This window comes from Elgaria multicarinata, chromosome 2 (assembly GCF_023053635.1).
Source record: "Elgaria multicarinata webbii isolate HBS135686 ecotype San Diego chromosome 2, rElgMul1.1.pri, whole genome shotgun sequence".
Classification (NCBI taxonomy): Eukaryota; Metazoa; Chordata; class Lepidosauria; order Squamata; family Anguidae; genus Elgaria; species Elgaria multicarinata.
This window is the reverse complement of record NC_086172.1, coordinates 14,028,091-14,052,972: the sequence shown is the minus strand read 5'-3', so window position 1 is coordinate 14,052,972 and position 24,882 is coordinate 14,028,091. Positions and strand designations below refer to the sequence as shown.

Genomic DNA, 24,882 nt, shown 5'->3' with positions numbered 1-24,882 from the left:
ATTTTTAAAAACGCAGTTACAATGATAACAAAATAAAAGCAACAAGCAGAAGAAAACACAAAACCAAAGACATAAAGACAGCACTGAACTGCAGTACCACAGGTTAAAAGAATTTCAGCACTCTGTCAGCTAAACAAGCGCTTTGGAAAAACACCAAAAGTCTGGGTTAAAAAAAGCCCTCACTTCGCACCTCAAAGAAAATAAAGGAAATGTCAGGTGGATCCCTTGTGCAACCACATTCCATAGATGATGGGCAACCACAAAAGAGCACTCTTTCTGCTACCTAATTCTCACTGGTGGGGAAACTTATTGAACCTCCGATAATATTCTCAAATGCCAGGCAGGTTCATATTCAGGGGCATGGCCTTGCATCAAATGCAGGGTCCAATGTTGATTTGGAGGTTTGGTATTTGGGGACACCTCTGCCTTGTAGCTTGGGGACCAAGACCATCATTTCTGTCCATCTAGTTGAGGGTGCAGATTCTCCAGTACCCAGGTCTAATCTGACCTGCCATGCTCCCTAATTCAGCCCCACCACCACCACCACCACCACACAGTGGGAATCCTTCCCATTATCTCTGATCTCAGACAGAAGACAACAACAGGGGATCCCTCTGCATGCCACTCTTTCTCCCATTGGAAGGTGGACCTGTAATCTGGGGAATCCCAGCTGTTACCTTCAATCTCAGGTGAGAGGCAGCAACAGGGACGTGGGTGGTGAGGGAACAGTCACCAGGGAAGACAAGGATATCAGGGCAATAGTATCCAATAGTTCCTCCCACTACACTATGAACGTAGTGTAGCTATCATAGCTGGTGAGATGGGCTTCCATGGGTAGAGCTGGCATGAAGCAGCGGGTGGGGGCTTTGAATAGATAAAAGCCTAGGAAAGGCATGATTCGGGTGGCTTGGCAGGCTTGGAGAATCTTTGTATTAATCTGATTTTAAGTGTACATGGGTGTGTGTTTTAATCAAAATCTTTGATTAGAAAACCCAGAATGTTGCTTGCAATATCATCCCACATTTTATTTCCAATCTGCGTGGAAGAGTGCTTGCACCTATGGAGCCACACAAAAGAGGGAGGCATTTGCAGACTGAGATTAACAGAAGTGCATCCCAAAGTGGAGGGGGACCCCCCCCCCACCCACACACACACATAAGGCGGATGGCCTGTGGCTATGAAATGCTGACTGATTGGGAGAAAAAGAGAAAAATCATGTAGGAGGAGGAGAAGGATGGAATCTCCTGGAAGAAGGCTTTCCCCCCCTAAACCATTACACTGATTCTAAAAAAAACCTCTTGCCTTGTGGAAGGGCTCCTCCGCCAGCAGCACTTTTCCCCCAGGTACAACACGTGACATGATTATGATGGTCATGACGAAGGGATGGATGATGGGAGGTTTCTGATCATTCTTTTGAAGTACTCACAAAACTACTGACTAAAACCATTGAAGTTTTGTGAATAGTTGAAGGAAAAGTTCAACAACCCTTCTCACTGTTTTTGAAATGAATGGGATGTTTACCCATCTCTAGAGCCCACCTCTAAAAATGCAAACATTCTGTATGAAATAACAGGATACCACACCGTTCCAGTGAGGTTTAAAATAAGGAACCTACACAGAAATGGTTATTCCTCGTACTAGTGATAGGGCCTCCCAATGAGGGGTGATACATTTCCTGCATTTTATAATGACCCTGTAGAAGTAGCAAGGAAACAGTTCAGATAATGTAAAACCTACTCCTTAGAAACGTTCTGCTACATTCATTGCTGATTTGAGATAACCATTGAGCTACATCCAATGTCATGCAAACGAACTCCAGCTCATTCACCCTCCTCTACTTGAAGTTCCCTGTGAGCCACAAATCTACTCCAGAGCCTCCCACAAACCCCACATGAGACGGGGTGTGGCGTCTGTTCACCCAGCATTGTGTATTCTGCTGGCACATAGATGTAGTTGGATATAACCCATTAACTTTATGCACATTGAATGATAAATGTAAGCATATGAAAAGAAAATTGCCCAATTGGGGCAGAAGGGTCTAGAAGAAGAAGAAATAATCAAGTAGAGAAAGAAAGAGAGTTATTAGAAGGATCACAGTGCCAAATGCCAATGAGAAGCATGCACAAACAGTCACACTGAAGCAAAAAACGACGATGGTAATAAATGGATCTCTGGAGGCCAAGTGACCCTACAATTGCACATGAGTGTGAAGTCAAAGATAAGCTTCACAGCAAATGATTCAGACAGAAGTGCATGCCTGCAAATCAGATACAACAAGACCTATCAGCCAATAGTTATTGCAGGGGTAATTGTTCCAAATCTATCAATAATACCGAGCTGCTTCATCACGGACTACAGAAACCACGTTCTTTCATAAGGGCTTATAAGCCCACGTCCACGGTCTCACTGCCCCCATTAGAGTGATAAACAGTTTAAACCGCACCAGAGTCTGACATGTAGATCAATTGCACCCCCATAAAGAATCTACACAAGAGATTCCTGGACAGGAATTTACTACCTCTAGTTTTTATTCTTTTGCTGCTAAAATTACTTCTGTCAAACACTCAGAAGAGATAAGTAAATAGAAAAGGGTATTTTTCATGCTGTATTATACTGAAACAGTTTAAATAAGAATTCCAAAGCTCAATGTGCTATTGTATTAAGCTATGTTGAACAGCACCTGGCATTTAACTAAAAAGTGATCCAGCTGTATGATTTTCTCACTGTCAAACACACACAGCAATTTGAAGCAGCCAACGAAACTGTCTAGGTATTCTCTAAGGACAGTCACAGGCTTCATGTTACTGGTGCCAAATTATATTAGACATTTAATTTTAAACTTCTGGTACTTAAATGTAAAACCTTACAACTGTAATAGTCATAAAGCAGTGGGGCATTCCATTTCATAGAATGGATTTTTCTATTTTTCTCCCTTTAATTTAACCAGCACCTCCTGTTTTGTAGCTCTACCCTCTACAAAGTAATTTATCTAATTAGGGAATGTTCACAGTTGCTTAAAAGATGGAAGCTGCAGGGAACCAAAGGTCTGGATAGGAAGACTTTGAAAACTTCTCCAGAGCCACACAAAGTATTAATTTAATGTGAAAAAGTGCAGAGAAAAAATGAATCTCAATATGTTATTTTGTCTACAATAAAAACGTGTAACAATAAGCAGGCACATTCTCCAGTACATTGGCATTTGAATCCAAAGAGATGCTTAGCTTCTTCCCCATCCCTGCTGCTTTCACAGTATTATCTTTTTTATGACACTAAAATTCAAAACCTTTTATTGGCGGGTGGGGGAAGACGTTGAAATTAAAAAGGGGTTTTTCATGTGTCAACTGCAATCATAATGGGTAGAGACACGAGCACAGTAAAATACAACATGGATAATTGCAAATCACTGTTTTTATCAATAGCAACAAGTAAATATGTTTATTAACCAAGTTTATACACAAACAATTGTTTAATGTTTATGACCTTTCCACTATGTGAAGTCATCCTATCAGTTAGAATTTTATGAAAGTAAAGAGATCCTGGTATTAGGCAATTAGAACAACACACAAAATTAAAAGTAGGGCTCACACAAGTACTACAGCAAACCTTCACTTACTAATATTGACCTTGCTCAACCCTCAAAATGAAATGAAAGGTAATGACTACAGAAAGAGATGGAGTTGAACCTAGAATTCTGTGTTGCAGTAAGTTGGCAACGTATTTCCTAATTCCTCTGGAAAGGAGGCTGTCACCCTATCTGTCAAACTTGGACTCTGCAAAAATAAAATATGCAATTCAAGTCAACTAAAACACAACTGTGTATGGCTGCTCTTAAAGGCTGCTTCCAGTATTTAGCAAGTCTAGTATGCAAAATCTATCTTCTTATGGAGATTAGGTCACAATATCTGCTCAAGAATGCTCTGTCAACTATAAATCTGACCAGTAAAGAAACACATGAACCCAGTCAAATTCCCGCTCCTGTCAGACTCACTGAGTTGATGCCTGAGACTCTATTGGAAGCATTATAATTTTTGTTATATAACCCTGACTTCTGGAGATGGAGACAAAGCGTGTCCCCTTGTTTTGGGTTGTGTATATGTATATGCTATAGAAAGTGAGAAACACACACACACACACACACACACACACACACACACACATACATATATATATATATATATTGAACCTCCAGGAAAAATACATCATGGTGTGTGTTCTAAATTCATTTGTGTTTTTAAATCCCAGCTATTTTCACTTTTTATACAGTTTATTAACATGCACTTTTTATTTCTATTTAGCATACAATAAAAATGTAACTATTGTTATTTCTTAGCTTTTTTGCATATTACAGTTTTATTTATTTATTTCCTTTCATTTCTATACCGCCCAATAGCCGAAGCTCTCTGGGCGGTTCACAAAAATTAAAACCATGAATTTTGCACCTCAGAGTATATATAAGTTAATCATCAACATCATCATCATCTAATTATTCTTTTTCTTTTTTCTTTTGCTATTTTTCCATTTTAGTAACATGTTACTGAAATTCTGTTTTAATTTTGAACAAATGAAACTTCTGTAAAAAGATGACATCTACAAACATTCATCCTTTATTTTTGGCTCTAGAGGACTTGAAGCCCATCCGGCTCGCTTACTTTCCTGGACACGGGGGGAGAAGCTTTCGGACCCTGGGGATCCTGACCCCTCCTCCTCCTTCCTCCCTCTTTCCACCTTCCCAGTCCTCTTATAAGGTCCCAAGAAGAGCTGCTGTGAAGATGGGAATACAGCTTGCCAGTAAGCAAGATGGGCATAAACTAATAACTTTAGGATGCTTTTAGGATGTTTTTTAGGATGTTTTAACTTACTGTTGTTCCCCGCCACGATCAAAATGGAGAGGCGGGTAAGAAATAAATCTATTATTATGCTGACAACACCCAACTCTACTTCTTCATTTCAACCAATTCCAAGGAAGCTATTTCAGTGCTAAACCGAAGCTTAATCCAGACAAGTCAGAGGTGCTCCTGGTCAGTCAAAAGGCAGATCAAGGAATAGGGATTCAGCTTGTGCTTGATGGGGTTCCACTCCCCCTGAGGACACAGGTCCGCAGCTTGGGTGTACTTCTGGATTCAGCCCTGAGCCTGGATGCCCAGGTTTCAGCAGTGTTAAGGAGTTCATTTGCACAGTTTAAGCTAGCGTGCCAGCCACACCCGTTTCTAGAGAAGTCTGATCTGGCCATGGTGACACATGCCTTAGTTATATCCCACTTGGATTACTGTAACACACTCTACGTGGGGCTGCCTTTAAAGAGTGTTTGGAAACTTCAGCTGGTTCAAAGAGCTTCAGCCAAATTGTTGACTGGGGCTGGTTCCAGGAAGCAGACAACTACCCTGTTACTCCACTGGTTTCTGGTCTGTTTTCAGGCACAATTCAAACTGTTGGTTAGGATCTATAAAGCTCTATACAGCTTGGGTCCAGGTTATCTGAAAGACCATATTCTTCCTTATGAGCCTACCCGTGCCCTGAGATCTTCGGGGGAGGCCCTGCTCTCGGTCCTGTCATCATCACAGGCATGTCTGGTGGGAATGCAGGAGAGGGCCTTCTCAGCAACTGCTCCAAGCTTCTGGAACTCCCTTCCTAGACTGGCTCCCACCTTGCTATGTTTCCGGAGGCACACAAAAAACTTTTTTGTTCCGGCAGGCTGTTGGGAATAGTCTGGACCTGTTAATGTATTGGATCTTGTATTGTTGTTTGCCTTTTAATTTTTTTAAAAAAAATGTTTTAATATAACAGCTGGTTTAATTATTATTTTTACTTTTTGCATATTTCTATTTATATGTTTTAATTGCATATGTTTCAATTTTATAAAGCCGCCTTGAGTCCCACCCAATTTAGAAATCCATTTGGGATGTCAATTTAATAAGTGTAGTTATGATAAATTGCAAGCAAGCTTTGTCAAAAGCTTTTTCAATAAACCACCATGGCAGTGTTGATTTAAGTTCACTAAGTTCACTAACAGCCAAAGATTTTCATCTCCTTGATGTCTGTAAATAAAACTAACTTGACTATGATGTACAAGAGTTGCGACTACCTTTTGAAGTTTCTTAGCTAGAACTGCAATTAAAACTTTGCTTTTACATTAATTAATTTTTTCCCCAATGTTTTACTGCTTTAATGTTCTTATTTTTATTGTCCTAAAGTTTTATTGTTTTAAATTGTACACCACCAAAATTGTTGATTTTTTTTTTGGCCGATAAGGCAGTATATGAATATTAATAATAAATGAATAATTAATGATGTTGGGCTATAGTTGGGCAGTTGATATGGTATTTGCTAGCTTTAGGAATAACTGAAATATGTAAATCATAGAGAGACACTAGCATGATACCATTTTCCAGGACATGTTGAACAGGTCTGTAAAACAAAATATCTGAATATATCTTATACCACTCAATAGAAAATCTTGTACAAGGATGCCAGGGACTCTGATAGCATGGTGGAGTAGCTGCTCTTTCTGATGCAGGCAGAATCTCTTTCTCTATGCTGCAAGAGCCACTGAACTCTTTATGTCTCTCTCTCTCTCTCTCTCTCTCTCAACATGGAGTAAAACTGAAATAGCCAGGGGTCGGATGACCTCTGGCCCATACGGGTGTGGTGATAGTGGTGGGCTTTCCACCCTATCTCCATTCAGGGAATCCAAAACATTTTACCCTCATTTTACCCCAGCACCTGTCAGCTTTCTCCTGGAGCCCGTCTACACTTGTCTAGATGAAACGTAACAAGTTGGCAGAGATGACGTCAGCAGTCACGTGATGCTGTTGTTGTTACGTTTCTTCTGACTTTTAAAACCGTTCCACTTTCTGTTAAAATCGTTTTAAAACTAACAATGTGCCCCAACCTTTCGTTGTATTCAATGCCGTCTTTCAAAGTCATGTCTCGTGACCATGGTCTTTGCTTCCTGATTAGGACAAGTGAGGGCTTTTCTAGGGGAGGGAGAGCTGGCACAACGCGACGAGGGGGAGGGGGAGGGAGGGCGGTAAAAGAGGGGACAGAGGCTTAATTTTTTTAAAAAACCGCTTATCTTTCGGGGCGCACGTGGCCCCTTTAAGAGGCTGCAGGGCTTCCCTCGTCCCTACGCGTCGCCCCGCCTCCCTGCCGGCTTATCCCGGCAGGTCTAGCTCAGAGTCACCGGAAGAAGGAGGTTTACTTCAGAGCCGGTATGAGCATAATGAAGAACATTCTAAAGAAGAGTGTGCTGGGGTAAAACGATAGAAGAAAAGGTATTTCGATTGACTGGGCTCAAGTTGCATTTTGTAACGTAGCAAGGGAGGACGCAACAATGCACTTAAACAACGGTGTAATGAATAGTGTAGATCCTGCCCCAGGGATCATTTTAAAAGATGTTCTGCCACTTTTTTTACATTAAATGCCACTGGTCTTGTTCCACTCTGATTGAAGCGGATCCCATTCCTTTTGTCCCTTTACTACTATGGGGAAAGAGGCATATATATTTACTAATAGACACATACCCATAGCCTTCTGTTAAAGGGCTCTGGGTGGGAATACTTTTTTAACACCGGAATATAGAAACTGACCAGCTTCTGGCATTTGGGATTGTAAGTAAAGGTGAATGGGTTATTGGCTGATGGGGATGGAAAGAGACGAATAACAAGGTTGGGGTACAATATATTGATATGGTTTGCACAACACAGCAGGCTCAGCTATATGGGTTATTTAACGCCCCAATGAGCCGCAGTACTTGCCAGGAGCAATTATGAATGTGGAACCACCAAGAGAAGCAATTGCAGGTTAGGTATGTTGAGCAAACCCAGCCACCACGGGTTAAGCAATCCTCACAGACCCCTTGAATAGCTGTAGGATTATGCTTAACTCTTGAGTAACCCGTGGTGGCTAGGTTCACATGACACCGTCAACCCCCAATCGCCCCAATCAAAGTTGCATATTCAAAATGGTGCCAGAGACGTGTCACAGCTCATGACTCCTAATGAGCCTGCTGTGCCGTGTGAAGCAGACCAAGTCTATTCAGGATCTAGATATTCACTCCTTGCTCAACTTGTGACCCTCTCGGTGACGCCCTCCCCCTGATTCTTCTCTGAAATTGTTTTCAATGCAAAACTGCTCCCACTCCACACATACTTTTACTTCTACATTTCTTTCTTCTTAAGCATTAAAATGCATCTTCTTTTTATAACTGCTGTAAATCTTCCCCATATCCTAAAATAAGTGGTGTGTGTGCATTTTCAAAAGGAGTCAGTCGTCTGAAACTTGCTTTTGAGGGGAAAACAGTATTGTAACAAGTTATCCATAAATTCTCAACTCCCTTTGATCTCTACTCTTAAGAAAAATCAGCTTTATGAATCTTCATAAATCTGTTAACAAAAAAATAACATAAACAATTCTGTCACCGTCTTACCACTACTGATGCCTGAGTTTGCAACGGCTGTCACCTCACTCCACTGGTCCGCACTGGAGACTGAATAGGAACGCTGATGCATCCCATCAGGTCGACTGTTAAAGGAAACGAGACTGATGCCACTTGTCATCTGAGACACAGACGTACTCGTAGTCACATTTCCTAGAGATAAAAGGAATGAAAGTTACTAATGGTAAAGAGCAAATTCATATTCAGGACAATATAGAATAATACAAAGAATTAATCCTCTAATACATTATGATTATTTCTATTGCCATTATTACGTTTCATCAAAATACAAGGGCATAGAGAACTAGAGCCCATGAAAGCTTACATAAGAATACATTTGTTAGAGGTTTTGTCGTTTTTACTGCAACAAGGATAACATTTCCCTCTGAAAATCTTTACATATATTATTATTTATTATTATTATTTATTTATATAGCACCATCAATGTACATGGTGCTGTACAGAGTAAAACAGTAAATAGCAAGACCCTGCCGCATAGGCTTACAATCTAATAAAATCATAGTAAAACAATAAGGAGGGGAAGAGAATGCAAACAGGCACAGGGTAGGGTAAGCAGGCACAGGGTAGGGATATAGCATCACACACAGGACTTCCCAGAATAAGATGCCTGTTCCCTGCCCCACTGCCACAGCTGGGGAGCGGAGGCGGATTTGCGGGAGGGAAGGACCCAGATCAAAGCCCCATGTGGGCTGATGCACGTGCAGCATGAGGCTTCGAAGGCAGGCCCCGCAGAAGCCCTGGCCTCTTTCCCCTTCCCAGCGCGATGGCCTTGCGACCTTTGCTCCTTTTGCTTGGTGGGAGGCCGGAGGAGGCCAGATCCAGAACAGTTTGCATCCCCCTCCCCTTTGTCCTAGGCCTGGGGTTGTGGCTTTACTTCCTGGCCTCCAGAGCTGCTTGGACGGGCCTGGTGCATCAACCCTTTTCGCCCCCGGGTGAGGGCTCAGGTGGGTGTGGGCCGCCTAGGCAGTGGCCCTGCCCTCCTCCTTGCTGGGCTGTTTCCCTGGCCTTCTGCCCTGGGTGATGGGAGAGGGGAGAGGAGCTTCTCATAGGCTCAGTGTCTGCTAGGGTTGGGAGGACTTGGTCTGGAGAGGGATGGTGGTGCTTTCTTTCTCTTTCCCAGCAGATCTTGGGAGGAGCTTCAGCATCGGCGGCACTAGATAGATGCTCAGCTCCTGTTCAGCTAAGGGTGCGGGCGGGCTCCTTCCCATATGTGCTGGCTAGCATTTTCAATCAGCAGGACAGCTACATCTTGGCTGCCTTGAAGTCTGAGGAAGTGGTTGTGACCTTGCAGGGTTTCCCTCCGCCCCAGGCAATCATTCTTGGGAGGGGGAGCGGGGAGGAGTAGCTGAGAGGGAAGGTTTGCTTTATGGCTGGGGATAGATAACTCTTTGATCTGCTGTGGACGTCATAGATCTTGACTTCAGCAAAGCTTTTGACAAAGTGCCCCATGACATTCTGATTAACAAACTAGCTAAAAGTGGGCTAGATGGAACAACTATTAGGTGGATCCACAGTTGGCTACAGAATCGGACTCAAAGAGTACTTATCAATGGAACCTTCTCAAACTGGGGAGAGGCAACGAGTGGGGTACCGCAGGGCTCAGTCCTGGGCCCAGTGCTCTTCAACATTTTTATTAATGATTTGGAAGAGGAGGTGCAGGGAATGCTGATCAAATTTGCAGATGACACAAAATTGGGCGGGATAGCTAATACCCTGGAAGACAGAAACAAACTTCAAAGTGATCTTGATAGGCTGGAGTGCTGGGCTGAAAACAAGAGAATGAAATTTAATAGGGATAAATGCCAAGTTCTACATTTAGGGAATAGAAACCAAATGCACAGTTACAAGATGGTGGACACTTGGCTCAGCAATACTACAAATGAGAAGGATCTTGGAATTGTTGTAGATCGCAAGCTGAATATGAGCCAACAGTGCAATATGGCTGCAAGAAAGGCAAATGCTATTTCGGGTTCCATTAATAGAAGTATAGCTTCCAAATCACGTGAGGTACTGGTTCCTCTCTATTTGGCCCTGGTTAGGCCTCATCTAGAGTATTGCGTCCAGTTCTGGGCTCCATAATACAAGAAGGATGCAGACAAGCTGGAGCGTGTTCAGAGGAGGGCAACCAGGATGATCAGGGGTCTGGAAACAAAGCCCTATGAAGACAGACTGAAAGAACTGGGCATGTTTAGCCTGGAGAAGAGAAGATTGAGGGGAGACATGAGAGCACTCTTCAAATACTTAAAAGGTTGTCACACAGAGGAGGGTCAGGATCTCTTCTCGATCCTCCCAGAGTGCAGGACACGGAAAAATGGGCTCAAGTTAAAGGAAGCCAGATTCCAGCTGGACATCAGGAAACTTCCTGACTGTTAGAGCAGTACGACAATGGAATCAGTTACCTAGGGAGGTTGTGGGCTCTCCCACACTAGAGGCATTCAAGAGGCAGCTGGACTACCATCTGTCAGGGATGCTTTAGGGTGGATTCCTGCATTGAGCAGGTGGTTGGACTCGATGGCCTTGTAGGCCCCTTCCAACTCTGCTATTCTATGATTCTATGATAGCTTTAAACACTGATAGAACAGACCAGGCTGCTATTATTTCTTTGGACACTAAAAAGGCCTTTGATAAAATACATTGGAATTTTTTTTTTGCTATGTTGAGTAGGAATTTTGAAATCGATCAGAATTTTATACTCAACCCCAACAGCTAGAGTTATGACTAATGATCTTCTCTCTCTCTCTGGCTTTCTTTTCACTTAAGGAGAGGTACCAGACAGGGATTTCTACTTTTTCCTTTGATATTTATGTTTGGAACCTTTGGCCAGTGCCATTAAACAGAATAGTAGTATTCACGGTTAGTCCAAGGTAGTTTAGAATTTAAATTTATTCTTTACACTGATGATCTTTTATTGCTTATTTTGGAACTCCAGTAATCTGTTCTGGATTTGATGTAGTTCATACTTTTGGTAATTTGTCTGGCTATCGAATTAAAAGGTCAAAATCTGATCTGATGTGGGCTGGAGATTCTGTATGTCATAGTGTATTCACAGCATACCAGTAGAAGACAGGTTGGGTGTTTGTGGAGAGCCAGTTCCAGAGGACAAAGCGCATTATGTATTTGACTGTCCTTTATACACAGACATAAGAAAAACTCATTTGGAGCCTGTTTTAAAGAAAGTGAAATACAGGGGTGTTAAGGAAAAACTGCGTTTTTTTATTACATTCAACCAACCCATATGTGATTCAGACAGTTGCATTATTTGCAGCGAAAGCTAATAGATGTAGAGCAAAGTTTTTGGATACTATTAGTGTGAGGTGCTATAAAGATTCAGAGATATAAATGAATTGCGATTGAAAAGTAATTAAAGGTTTCTGTATGTCTGCTGTTCACTTATTTTACCACCATTTCAGTAGTGGATGTTATGTACTTGATACCTCTGTGGTTATAACCATCTGTAGTATTGTGTAATAGTATAGTAAAATTTAAAATTTGTATGTGTTGCAATGATCTGTGGATTGAGCAATAAATGTTTTGTATTTGTATGTCACAGTGTATTAGCTTATTGGCAATTTTGACAGTGCCCAGATGTTATTACATCAAGCTCCACAAAGCCAGAAAACTGAGAGCTAAGGCGAATTCCTTAACTGATGCGCCCCACGATTAGTGATGCCGATGTTGTACAATGTCACAAATGCTTACAAGTTATCCTCTATGCACCCATACTTTTCCTTGGTTAGCGGAGATGCCTCATGTTGTCTTGCTCCTGTCTTGCCTTAATAAGCACCTATCCCCACTGCTAGAAGAGCTCTCTCTCTCTCTGTTTAACCCATCCTACCAGCTACTGATGTAAGCAACTAACTGCCATTAGTTAACTCACAGGAGAAGTCCTCTAGAAAAACAGTAAGGCCGGGTTCGGACAACATGCTAATCATGTGGTAATAGGAACAAAATGGAAAACAACCGTTGATTATCGTGTCATCCGAATCCGGCCTTAGACTCAGATGCTTCATGAGGCAATACATAAGGCAATACCTGGACAACGTGGAGCATCTTTGCACGCCATCCTCCCTATCTTCATTTGGGCCTGAAAGATCTACGAAAAGTGTGGGAGCACAGAGGGTAAGTTGTAAGTAAGCACAATTTGTGCCAATCGCAACATCGCCACCGATCACGGGGCATGTCAGTTGAGGCATCAGCCTTAGCTTCCAATTTCATGGCTTTATGGAGCTTGAGCCAACATGAGAAATTCTTTACTCTGGTCTTAAAACGGCAGGGTGTTTTTTTTTATCACTGAATTCTTATTACAGCAACACAACTGCTGCTTCTATTGCTTGTTCAACAAAACATTTCTGCGAAGTACTTCAGCAGGAAAAAAGCTCCCACCCTAACATCCAAGAAAAATTATTAAAACATGATCTGTATATATTTATGGAACACTTATTTCTCTGGTTCTGAAATTTTACCAAGAACAGAACAGATTGGTCAGCCAGAGTATGAATTCAGTCACTTAATGGGATTTTGCATCTCATGAGAGAGATCTTGTTGTAAAGTGGTTCTTGTAAAGCCTTCACGTCAAAATCTTACATGCAAGGGCTAGCAGCACTTTAGCATCTGTCTCACTTTCTCAGTTTATTAGAATTAACATAAAATACATGGTCAACTACCTGGTTTATTCAGAGTTCTGAAAGAGTGCCTCTACAAATGCATCATATACGCATCATCTGGTCGCTTTAGTTGATTAGCAGGGGGCAGTTAAATTACTATGCTAATCCATGTATTCTCAGCATTGGTTCCTTGATATGGATATGTGTATATGCTTACTGAGAAGCCTTGATTAGTTCAAGCTTCAGTGTGTCAAAAGCTCCAGTTTCTTTCCAAAGAATAATTTTAGCTGTACTCGCATCTCTAAAATGTAGGCGCTGATTTGAATATGTACTTACCTCTACCATATGCTATTTTTCTTTAACAATTTGCATTTCAAAGTGATTATTACATTTATATATGGATGACTATCAGTATGTTGCCAAAAAATGGACTCAAATGAGCAAAGGGTGATGCTGGTCTTCTATTGAACAAAAATGTTTTTCATCTTCTAAAGTAATATTACAAAGAAAAAACCTCTAGTACAGGGGTCTTTATTACATTCAAAATACTTATCTGACATTCTGAAATACATTATTATGGAAAAATTCCTAAAACTTTCATCTATAGTTACAAAAAATAATCACTCTTGCACTGGAATCAACATTAAGATGGGAAAATTAGGAGAGGCCTATATATTTTACTAAGGAAAATGAACAAAAATAAATTATGTGACATATATTCTTTTATTTATTTAAAATATTTTATGCCATCTTTTTGCAGAGATTCTAAGTTAGTTCCCAAAAACCAGTTTCTGACCTTTCATTTTAAGGATGCAATTTTCACAACCAAATTACACTGAAGCCACATGTGCAATCAAGTTTGCACTGGAGGAGGGACATCATACGTTCACTTGTGGAATAAAGAAGTCCAGAGAGCAGATTTTGCCTAGGGAAAAGGACTGAGGGAAAAGGGATGAGCAACCCTAACCCTCACCCCCTCACCAATGTTCCACTGAAAACTGTAGTCCCCAGGGTGAGTGTTTCCTAAACACCACATTTGAAGGCTTGTTCTACATCGTTGTGTATAGGCAGTCTGGCCCAGAGTAAAAACCTACACCATGATCCAGCCCAAATTAAGAGCATTCAAGTCCATTCAATACAGAGGAAGTGATTAAAATCTCTCCCATTCAAATCAGTGGGTCGCACAACCTCTTAACTTTGATTAGACCATGCTCCTAGCATGGATTTGGGGTGTGTGTGATAAAAGGTAATCTATACATGTAATCTATATATGTGTGAGTGTTTGTATGTCCAGAAGTTCTAGCCCACTTCTGATGAGGTAGAAACGTACAATTTTGGCCGCCGATAGGTCTTGCTGTACAATCAACCAGAGAATTAAAGAAACCTGAATTTTTTGTGTTTTAAGCATTCAAAAAAAAATTAAAAATAAATTTGAGGCTGTGGTGGCCATTATGCCTACAATTCCTAGCAGGCCTTGGCCAAGAGGGTGACAGGGTGCTTGTGGCCTCACTGCCCCCCCCCCAGCCACATGCGTCCCTGCAGTGTCCGCGAGCGACCCACACCTGCCTGTGTCCCCATGAGAGCTGCTCTACGTCGCCTGTTCAAGAGTAAGTGGGAAAAATGTGTATTTTAGCACCAACAGGTAAAACTAAAAAAATGTGATATATAAGGAAGCTCTAATTTAATTTGCTTTTATTATTTAATCATTTCTCCTTTTATTATGACAACAAAAATTACTAAGTCCCCAAGGACTCCTATCACGTCCTGCTTTGTTGGTCTCTGGTGGGACACTGTGTGAACAGAGTGCTGGACTAGATGGATCAAGGGGGCAGGATTGCAGTTTGAGATTGATAAAGAAATGGTCAAAGAACACCTAATTTCCCTGAATGAGTTCAAATCTCCAGGGCCCGATGAATTGCATCCTAGAGTAATGAAGGAGCTACCGGAAGAACTGTCAGAACCATTGTCTATTATCTTTGCAAAATCATGGAAGACGGGTGAGGTGCCAGACAACTGGAGGAGGGCTAACGTTTTCCCTATCTTCAAAAAGGGCAAAAAGGAGGAACCTGGGAACTACAGACCAGTCAGTCTGACATCCATCCCTGGGAAAATTCTGGAGCAGATTGTAAAGAAGTCAATCTGTAAACACCTTGAAATCAATGCAGTGATTACTAGAAGCCAACATGGATTTGTCAGGAACAAATCCTGTCAGACTAATTTGATCTCATTTTTTGATCAGATAACCTCCCTTGTGGACTGTGGGAATGCTGTGGACATAATATATCTTGACTTCAGCAAAGCTTTCGACAAAGTGGCCCATGATGTTCTGATTAACAAACTAGATAAAAGTGGGCTAGATGGAATAACTATTAGGTGGATCCACAGTTGGCTACAGAATCGGACTCAAAGAGTACTTATCAATGGAACCTTCTCAAACTGGGGAGAGGCAACGAGTGGGGTACCGCAGGGCTCAGTCCTGGGCCCAGTGCTCTTTAACATTTTTATTAATGATTTGGATGAGGAGGTGCAGGGAACACTTATCAAATTTGCAGATGACACAAAATTGGGTGGGATAGCTAATACTCTGGAAGACAGAAACAAACTTCAAAGTGATCTTGATAGGCTGGAGTGCTGGGCTGAAAACAACAGACTGAAATTTAATAGGGATAAATGCCAAGTTCTACATTTAGGAAATAGAAACCAAATGCACAGTTACAAGATGGGGGATACTTGGCTCAGCGATACTACAAACGAGAAGGATCTTGGAATTGTTGTAGCTCACAACAATTAGGCCAGTTTTACTATGTATTTAATATTCTAGAATATTCTAAATCTAAATTTCAAGTCAAACTGTGGAGCAACTGAGGATCAGTTTTGGAGACTCCCAGATCTACACAGTAACCCTGTCTGTCCCCCACTCCATATTTTAAAAGCTTACTGGCCAGCTATCAAATGTTAAGGCCAGTAGTGAGGATTCAGACACTTTTCAAATATATATATATAATACAATAGTGGGCTCCCGTACTACACAGAATATTGAATCTATATTAATAACATCACATTCTGGAGCCAGTGTGGTGTAGTGGCTAAAGTGTTGGACTGGGAGTCGGAAGATCTGGGTTCTAGTCCCTACTCAGCCATGGAAACCCACTGGGTGACTTTGGGCCAGTTACAGACTCTCAGCCCAGCGTACCTCACAGGGTTGTTGTTGTGAGGATCAAAATGGAGAGGAGGAGGATTATGTACACCGCCTTGAGTTCCTTGGAGGAAAAAAGGTGGGATACAAATGCATAAATAAATAAATAATTAAACAAATAAATAACATTCTCTCTCCTCAAGAATGATCCTTTATAGTGGAAGGATCTAATAGTGTATGTGTGCTAATGCTATTGATGTCAAACCAACACTTGTGCAACATCAATATTGATAATGCACAGGTGTTGGTTTGAACTAGTGCAATATCAATAGTGGTAGCACATGGACACTATTGATCCTTCCCATAGTCTGCACTTCTTAGTTCAGATCATCAATAGCTTCATGATTCCAAGATGCAAGATAATAAAGAGGTCTGCTGTGTAATCCACAAAGCTTTATTCAACAAATAAACATCTCTTCACACCTGATGGGAGTATGAATGCTAGGAGCTATCTTTCAAGCGTAATTAGCCTAAGAAAGTGAGGCAGTTGTCTTTCAATTAAAATGGAGAGTTTCATAGAATCATAGAATAGTAGAGTTGGAAGGGTCCTACAAGGCCATCGAGTCCAACCCCCTGCTCAATGCAGGAAACCACCATAAAGCATCCCTACAATCCAACCAGCACTTTACCTAAGGGAGGGTCTTTCTGGAAAAGCATCTAGCAACTGGCTACTCTCTCAACTCCACCCATTTGACCCTGTGGTTTCCTCCCCCTCCAACAGAGGCTGAGTTTCCAGGAGGAGGATAGTCTCTGAGCCTTCATCATTCTAACTGATGAGGAGCTCCTGGGAAGATTCATCCTGAACTCCTGAAGAGTCTTAGGCCATAGCTAGACCTAAGGTTTATCCCTGGATCGTCCAGGGGTCAAACCTGTTCATCTAGGTAACACACAGGGGATCCAGTGCTCAGGCAGGGGTGATCCCTGGATGATCCCAGGATAAACCTTAGGTCTAGCTATGGCCCCAGAGAATCTCCTCCCACTGCTTCCTGTTTTGGCTTGTATACTTCTGTCCGTGGTTCTTTTTTTCCTTCAGATTCTGAGTCTGATCCAAGCTCCAAAAGCCCTTCCCCCACACTATGGAGAACAAGTGTAATCCTAACACTATGCTTCTTCCCTTCCCCTTTAACCTCCTCTCCTTAAAAAGAATTATCAAAATTAGAAAAACAGTCACTTTCAGACATAAAATAAAAATATACATACCTTAGTCAGAAACATTAAGAAGAGGAGAAACAGAGGGCAATATCCCACAGAGCCATTCCACCTCTGCTTGTTCCACTGTGCTTGTGGGACCCACTGCTTGCACAATGGGGCTTTGGTGCGTCTAAAAATAACTTCAGAAACTAGCGGAAATACTCATTTCCAGATCAGGAGAGGTCAGCGGAACTCCCTTCTGCGAGTTCCGTAGACATGCCCCATTCTGTAAACAAGCGGTTTTTCTCGTTTCAGGTTATTTCTAGTCCTGCAAAAGCCCTGTTACACAAGCATTGGGTCCTGCAAGCACACAGGTGCAATAGCATGCTACCCATACAATTAAATATAAAGACCATATAAGATGTAAATACGTACAAAATTCTATACATTTAAGAAACCAGTAATTTTAAATAAACATTCAACGTTATCATGAGGAATGCACAAATAAGATGCCTATTTTAGTTGCATCTAAATTTATGGTGGGCAAAATTGGCGGCATTTAGAAGAAACGAAGAAGTACTTGGGGATCCCTGTGTCGGTGCCTGCCAAGAGAGTGCCTGGCCGGGGGAGAGAGAGAGATGCCTCAGTTCTGTGGCTCCCTGTTCTAAGGATGGGAGCGAAAACAGAAGGGTCGCTTCCATTCCTACTTTTTTAACTGGCCATTATTCTTGACACCTCATAGACAGCGTCATCCATCTTCAAACGGAATAACCCCTCTTCAACAAAAGGAAAATTTTGGGAGATGGGCAGACCTGAGATAACCACAGCAGCATAGAGCATAGCATTATGGAAACGCAACCCACCATATCCCCAGGAGTATCAGCCTCTCAGCTGGTTTGGAAAACTGGCAACCTCATGTGTATCCTCAAGGAAGGAGGACGTTTTCTGCCAAAAACGGAATTGCTGCAGTAGACAAACGCTTTTGCTTCATAGCATCGAATTTATGGCCTTCTCTGTCAGTCAGGGCTGTGTGGCGCATGTCTGAAGCCTTCCTCTGGGCTGACTCAACTGTAATCGAATTTGAAGCTAGGGGCTGGAATAGACATCTTCCTGGATGTGGTATAGATTTTCTAGCCACATACAAGTGTATGGCACGGATGATGACTTTTGCCAAGTTTCTGAGCTACCTGTAGCAAGCCTGTAAACACTGGAAATGAACAAAGTCAAGAACTAGATAGTCAACCAGTGGTGGTGGTTGTTAAATGTCAAGACTCAATGATTTGGCCATAAGGATATTTACTTTCTATATGGCCTACCTCCACAAGCAAGGCTAGAAACTAATCCACTATCACTTGATCCACTATCACTCACCTCCTTCTCCCCTTAAACCTCCCACCGCTGCCACAACATCCCCTACAGCTGCATCGCCACCCGCTGCATCACCACCGCAACTAGGAAACGCGTCATCCTCCTTAGAGCCAGGCCAGGTATTTTGTATGTCTACGGCTGGGATTGCTGGGGGATCTGGCAATGCAGTAGATGACTCAGAGGTTGTGTTCGGACAAACCAATAGACAATTGTGGGTAAATAGTTATGGTTGATTATCGAGGGGGTGCTCCCCACACGACATGATTATAATCAACCACAGTCTGGATTAAGGCCAGCATCGAGCTGGCTATTAGTCAATTATGTGTTTGATTGACACATCCCCCCTCTCTCACCCCCTCAGTCCTCCAGCTGGTATCCCATCAACCATTGCGAGTTCTGCTGGCTGGACTAGAGCAGCCACCACTGCTTTAGTCAGTCTTGCCAGAGGACTCTGTAGTCGCCAAAAATAACCAACTGTGTGCAACAAAATAGTCAACAGTGACACTTTTGTGGCACATGACACAATAACCAAAGATTGTTCAAATAATCAACTCTGCACAGCGTTGGTTATTTCGGCTGAATAACCAACCACGGTGAAAGTCCCAACATTGACTATTTAACCCACCATTGGGTTTGGATGACACATAGGGTTCAGACAACACAATACTTAACGGTTTATTACATAGTCCACGGTACACTAAATAATCTACCATTGACTACTGTGTCATCTGTCAGGGAAAAACCACACCCTACCTCTTTTTCCTACTCTAAACACCCATGTTTCCCTCTGGTAGGGCTCAATAAAACAGATACGGATGGTTGAAAGACTGTATTTGTAGTTCTAATTCAATGGATTGGTCCTATTCAGTATTTTAGACAAGATACTTTATTAGGGGGATTTCTTTTTTTTTTCTTTTGTGAGTGTTGTTGCCACATTGAGACAGTGTAATGTACTTCAGTTTTGGCCATAATTTCTTTGTTTGTTTTCTGCCTGTTAATAATTACTTTAACAACAACAACAATGTGTTCTCAATGCCATTATTTATTACATTTATATACCGCCCCATAGCCCAAGCTCTCTGGGCGGTTTACAAAAGTTAAAGCACTAAAGTGCTAAAGCGCAATTGCACATTCCCCCCGCCCCCATAGACATTGCTGGCATAGATGATTTAAGGTGTTCTAAATTGCACATTTCCCCCCATAGACACTGCTGAAATAGCTTGTGTAAACTGTTTCCATTACACAGAGGACGCCCATGAAGAATAGAGTGGCAGGAGTTATCTGAACCACTCTTGCCCTATAGGCAAGCAAATCTACCCATGGTACCCTACAGATGACACAATTACCACGATGAGGTAATTAACCCACTCCACAGACCGTGGGTTATCAGAGTGGGTTATTTTGGCCAAATAAACTATTGTGGATTTAAAAATATACAACCACCATGACTTATTTAACCAATTGTGGGTTATAGTGTCATCCAAACCCAGTTAGAGAAGGCTGTCAATGCTGCTGCTGCTGCTGCTGCAGTGGTCAAAGAGAAACTGAAAATGATGGCAGCAGTTGCACCCCTTAAATATGTACAGTAGGGTGAGGTGGGCTTTCTCACCTAAATTTCTCAGTTCTCAGAAGCAATGAGAGTGATGCACAGAGACCATGAAGTAAAACCTGTTGATATACACTTCAAACCTCTGTCCCATCTCTTTAAAGAAATCCTAGAGACCAGGTACAGTGCCACAGGGCAGGAGAAATGTAATATTCGAAATAGGAGAAAAGGAGGATCTGGACAACTACAGACCAATCAGTGTGATTTTGATACCTGAGAAGATACTAGAACAGATTATAAAGGAGTTGATTTGTAAGCATCTTGATAACAATGCAAGGATAACAATGCAAATACAATCCCTAGGTCCTTTCCCTGTAGTAGTCAGAGATTTTTAAAGGAGCCTTTTGCATCATCCCCTCATCCCACTCACTACATGGTGATAAAATGCTCAGAGTAGAGGACCAGGGTATGAGAAACTTATTTCAGTTCGGTTTTGACCAGGATTTACCCAGTTCACACTTCCTGGAACCAAACGAGAACCTGAACACAATCTGTGGTCAAAGTCTGTACATTTCTGAGTTTGTATTGCAATTTGTTGAACAACAACAAAAGTCTTAACCACGCCCAAAAGCACATGAAAGCATGGATAGCTTTTAAAATGAAGTGCATACATTTGGAAAAACATGCAAGAAAATACACATGAATTGTGGTGCAAAAAGAAAAGAGAGAGAAAAGCTCACAATCTGATACAGGCACAAGTCAGAACAAGCTGGAAGGTGGAATTCAGACAACCTCAGCAAACTCATGTTTGCTGAGTTACATATCCCTAGTTGAGAGCTGACAACCACACTGTGGTGCTTTTTTCTTTCCTTCTTCTGCCCCTCCCTTCCAAAGGCCTGAACAGCACTCCAAGGTCCCTGTCCCAGCTGGCTGGAGCCCTGAACTGGATCACTCCCCTTTGTGAGTGGGGATCGCAAGTCTCACTTCGTTGCAGGTCTCACTTACAATATTCAGCCCACCTATGCTTGCAATAAAGGGTGCAATACAAGATAAGGATGGTAAAGATGCCCCTTAAGTAACAATTAAATAAAAACATGTCTCCCTTTAAGTTTTAAGAGTTTTACAAAATTCTCAGTCTCTTTTTACAAGCCTTCAGACAAGAAGAAACGTCATCTAACAATCTTTATTTTCCTCAGGCTCTCTTCCAAGCCTTCCAGTGTCCATGCTGACATGATAATTTTGTAACAGATTAAGAATGGATGTTCTCTCCTCAGGAATCATGAGTCATGCTTCCAAGAGCGCACCACAAATGTTTCTAAGGCAACATGAGATGCTCCCTACCTTTTCCTGTCTGGACTATGACCTGCTTAGAGTCAAGACAGACACGTTACTATATGTGTCTAATTAAAGCAGCATCTAGCAGGACACACTCAGAGTAAGTCAATGAGACAAATACAGTCTTGCTACATATCATTAGCAGCAACTGGGATAGCTCAATAGCTTTATCTAATGTTTAAGTGACTGACAATGCTTATTAAAGAGGATTAAAATAAAAATTATGCCCTGGCGGATGTTCAGTCCTTTTCAGACACCTTCAAACGGTCCACCTAACATGTTTTCTTCCCAAGACCGTCTGATGACCCTATCTTGTGGCCATTTAACCCAATTAATAAAAGTGAAAATAAAGTAAAGGAGAATGTCAGACACTGAAATATTTTCTACTAACAGGGATCCAGTGCCAATAACTTAAAAAAAAAAGTTTCAGCATCAGAGCATGCTTATATGAAACACCATTGGCAATTAAGAACAAAAGTGGTGTTGGCTTCTAAACTTACTATTCAATGCCGCAAATATATATATAAAAACCACAACCCACCCCCTTTCTAGGAGATTTTCTTTAGAAAGTGTACTCATTGTTGAATTATACTAACATCAAACTGGAAACCAATGAAGAGATCTTGCGGTTTTTCGAAGAAAACAAACTCCTGGCTTTCTGACCAAGTCACAAAAATACAACCCGTCTATTTGCATTCTAGCAGCAAGGTCAGAAATCACGGGAGTTCTCCAATAATTAAAAATTCCTTTCAAAATCCTTTATAAAGTCCATTTTTGGTTTTGGCTATACATGGTCACTAAAGAAGTAAGCAACACATTATTTAATATCTGAGAGTATATGAATATTATCAAGCTACAAAATGGCAAAAAACATAAAAGTATAGTTACTAAACTATTTCTAGACCATTTAAAACTAAAATGAAGAAAAACTTTGAGAGAAGGGAGGGGGGATAAAGATTTAGATTCTACATCGTTGTTGTTGTTGTTATTATTATTATTATTATTTTAATGCTATTACCTCTGTAACAGCAGCCTAGTAAATGCATGTCTGCAGTGTGAGCAGTTTTGATAAACAGCCTCTGCAGGCCACACAACAGGGATAATGTATCCTTAAGTACTGCCAATGAGCTGCCATTCTGCACAGCCAATTACTTCTGTGCGTCTGTCACTCAAAGGAAAAATGACTGAACCCATTAGATCAAACCTTTGTCACTGTTCCTAATGCACTCTTAGGCCTCATTAATCTGAGGGAGCAGCAACACAGCCGCCGGTGCCTCATTGCCTCCCCCACAACAGGACCACGTGAAGCCTCTCATCTCTCCCCCAAGTGCACCACGTTAATCAAGCTCTCCTTATTACCCCAGTCCCTGTCACGGCGGAGAGCGCTCTCTCTCTTAAATGCTCTCATTATGGCCCATCTTTAGAGCTGGCTGAGTGGAAAAAAAGAGAGAGCGAGAAACAGAAGAGGAAAAAGCAAGTCCGATCACATTAATATTCATGACAATAATTAGTATTCTAGGTCACTGAATATTCATGCTATTAGTTTGGATTTTTATGGGTTTGCTGGATATCCTGATTGCTGGAGTGTGGAGGAAAACAGCATGGTGGGGCCTTTAGATGTCAATGGCAGTTCAATACTGAAAATAGGTTTCTGAATCTCCCCTCTTTGGTGTGTGTGTGTGTGGGGGGGCTAAATCAGCTCTTTCAACTTTCCTGATGGCTTTAGTATTGAAAAATCACTAGAGGGAGGGGGGAATGAAAGCGCTTGATTTTCCTGAAACGCTTTTAACATCCAAATGGTTGCTATTACAAAATATAACCACGAGAGCCGAATATAATAACTTCAGTAGAATAGAATGAACCACTAATTTAAGATACAGGGGCACACTAAGAGATGAGACACACAAAACAGACCGTCATGAACAAGAGTGAGTTGGATGGCAAAGGCACCTACTTTGGGCTACCTGAATGCTCAGAATGCCTTACCAATGCTAGCCTTGGTGGTCATACCATTCATAGCTGCTATTATCAGAAGGGCAAAGTAACTCCAAACACATTTAGCACTTATTACCTAATCTAAAACTTAGGGTAATTGGATTATAATTTATTCTCTCTGTGTGTGTGTACACGGGTGTTTTAAATAAGATGGACTAAAATCTTACCTCATTCAGTCAATAATATTAAGAATACCAATAATAATAAATCATAAGTATGAATAAAACGGAAAGAGTCAAACTACTAATTGCAGAGATTTATTCTATTACCTCCCCTGATCGGGAGAGTGAAATAGCAACAAGAACAGGGATTGTTTTTGTAATGACAGTAGTCGTTTATTATCGCTTTGATGCTAACGTAAAATACCTCAATGAAATATTGCTTTAAAGGTAAATTACAGCAGCAGGCTTGCCCTAAATTTCCACAACTTTGGGGTCATATGCCTGGCTAGACAAAGAAGAAGCCCTACATCTCCTAGCACCCCATAGCCAACCTGGTGGCCTAAACTGGCCTTTAAAAAAAGAAAGAAAGAAAGCATAGATATCCTTTACACTGTTCAACATGTAGCAGTGGAAGCCCTCAAAAGTCTTCAAAGGCAGCACAAAGTAATGTTGGTTCCTGTGGAAGGAGCTGGAGAGAGGGTAGAAGACCGTTAAACCAGAAATCCACCCGCTGAAGGAAGAAAGCCATAGGCTGCTTCCTCCTGGGAGCGAAAACAGGCAATGTGGGATATATAACCTAGCAATCATTTCCCCCTGCCATGGAGGACGATGCGGAAAATCTCTCCCAGGAGCCACAACTCCTCAGTATTGAGCTCCGAGGGGTACCATCCTCAGAACAAGCCATCTTCCCTTGCCTGCCCCATTTACAGGATGTAAAAATTCAACACGCTTAAGATTGCTACTCTCACTTAAATTGTTCCCTTTTAAAAAGAAGTATCTGAAGGCAGCCCATTACAGCTTAATCTGATTCTAAGCACTTTACCCTAAAATAAGCTTACTAATGGCCACTGCATCGCTTTCTTGATGATCAAGATTAATAAGATATGAAATTTTCATTTATGAGACTAAGAACTTCATATTTTTGTAACATGTCTGAAGTGTCACACATAGTTAACATATAATAATGGTTAGATGTGTTAATGGTTGTTAATAATGGCTGTACCATTAGCACATATTATGGGATACTCCAATGGTGTTAAGTATAATGAATATTCAATAAATGGAGACTTCTGTGGTGTGTGAATCATAAC

At 41.5% G+C, this 24,882-nt stretch overlaps 1 protein-coding gene across 5 annotated transcripts in view; it reads right to left on the bottom strand.

Moving 5' to 3' along the window:
* AGAP1 (ArfGAP with GTPase domain, ankyrin repeat and PH domain 1) overlaps nt 1-24,882 on the bottom strand; it is a 452,256-nt gene that overhangs the window by 150,436 nt on the left and 276,938 nt on the right. For all 5 annotated transcript variants that reach the window (XM_063116055.1, XM_063116056.1, XM_063116057.1 and 2 more), the window contains one exon: nt 8,426-8,587. In XM_063116055.1, the coding sequence (XP_062972125.1) occupies nt 8,426-8,587 (162 nt within the window). The remainder of the gene's footprint in view (nt 1-8,425; nt 8,588-24,882) is intronic.